The 463-nt window shown below is 46.4% G+C and overlaps 1 protein-coding gene across 1 annotated transcript in view; it reads left to right on the top strand.

Moving 5' to 3' along the window:
• Positions 1-463, top strand: part of LOC105823449 (COP9 signalosome complex subunit 3-like) — a 46,876-nt gene that overhangs the window by 40,166 nt on the left and 6,247 nt on the right. The window contains exon 7 of the mRNA XM_012660652.1: positions 336-416. Within this exon, the coding sequence (XP_012516106.1) occupies positions 336-416 (81 nt within the window). The remainder of the gene's footprint in view (positions 1-335; positions 417-463) is intronic.

The following is a 463-nucleotide window of genomic DNA, read 5'->3' as shown; positions in this document are numbered from 1 at the left end:
TAACTCATTTGATGGCAGAATGTCACCTGAAATGATGTGTAGTCTTCATTTATCTCACTTAGTGTGAATATACTTCAGTTTCACTGCGGAAGATATTGATGTGTGTTTGATTACGGGCTGCTGCCTAGATCCTGCTGGGATGTTAGGAAATATACAGAGCCTGTACTGTATGAACTTTCTGACTGCAAAACAGTCTGACTCCGAAACCTGCCTAGCCTCAGGGATTTCAGATCAAGGGATTGTGAACCTCTGTAGCACTCACATTAATAGTCCAGGTTAAAAAGGATGCAAGTGACCTAACCCGCTGCTCACGTTACAATGTGCCTGTCGTACAGATGCTGAAGTGCATAGAGCTGGACGAGCGGCTAAAGGCCATGGACCAGGAGATCACAGTGAACCCCCAGTTCGTGCAAAAGGTGACTAGGGGTTCCCCTCATTACAAGAAGTGGGCTGGGTGGAGAAG

This window comes from Propithecus coquereli, unplaced genomic scaffold, assembly GCF_000956105.1.
Source record: "Propithecus coquereli isolate 6110/MARCELLA unplaced genomic scaffold, Pcoq_1.0 Scaffold672, whole genome shotgun sequence".
NCBI lineage: Eukaryota > Metazoa > Chordata > Mammalia > Primates > Indriidae > Propithecus > Propithecus coquereli.
Note: the sequence above shows the minus strand (reverse complement) of the source record. Positions and strands in the feature narration are given on the sequence as shown.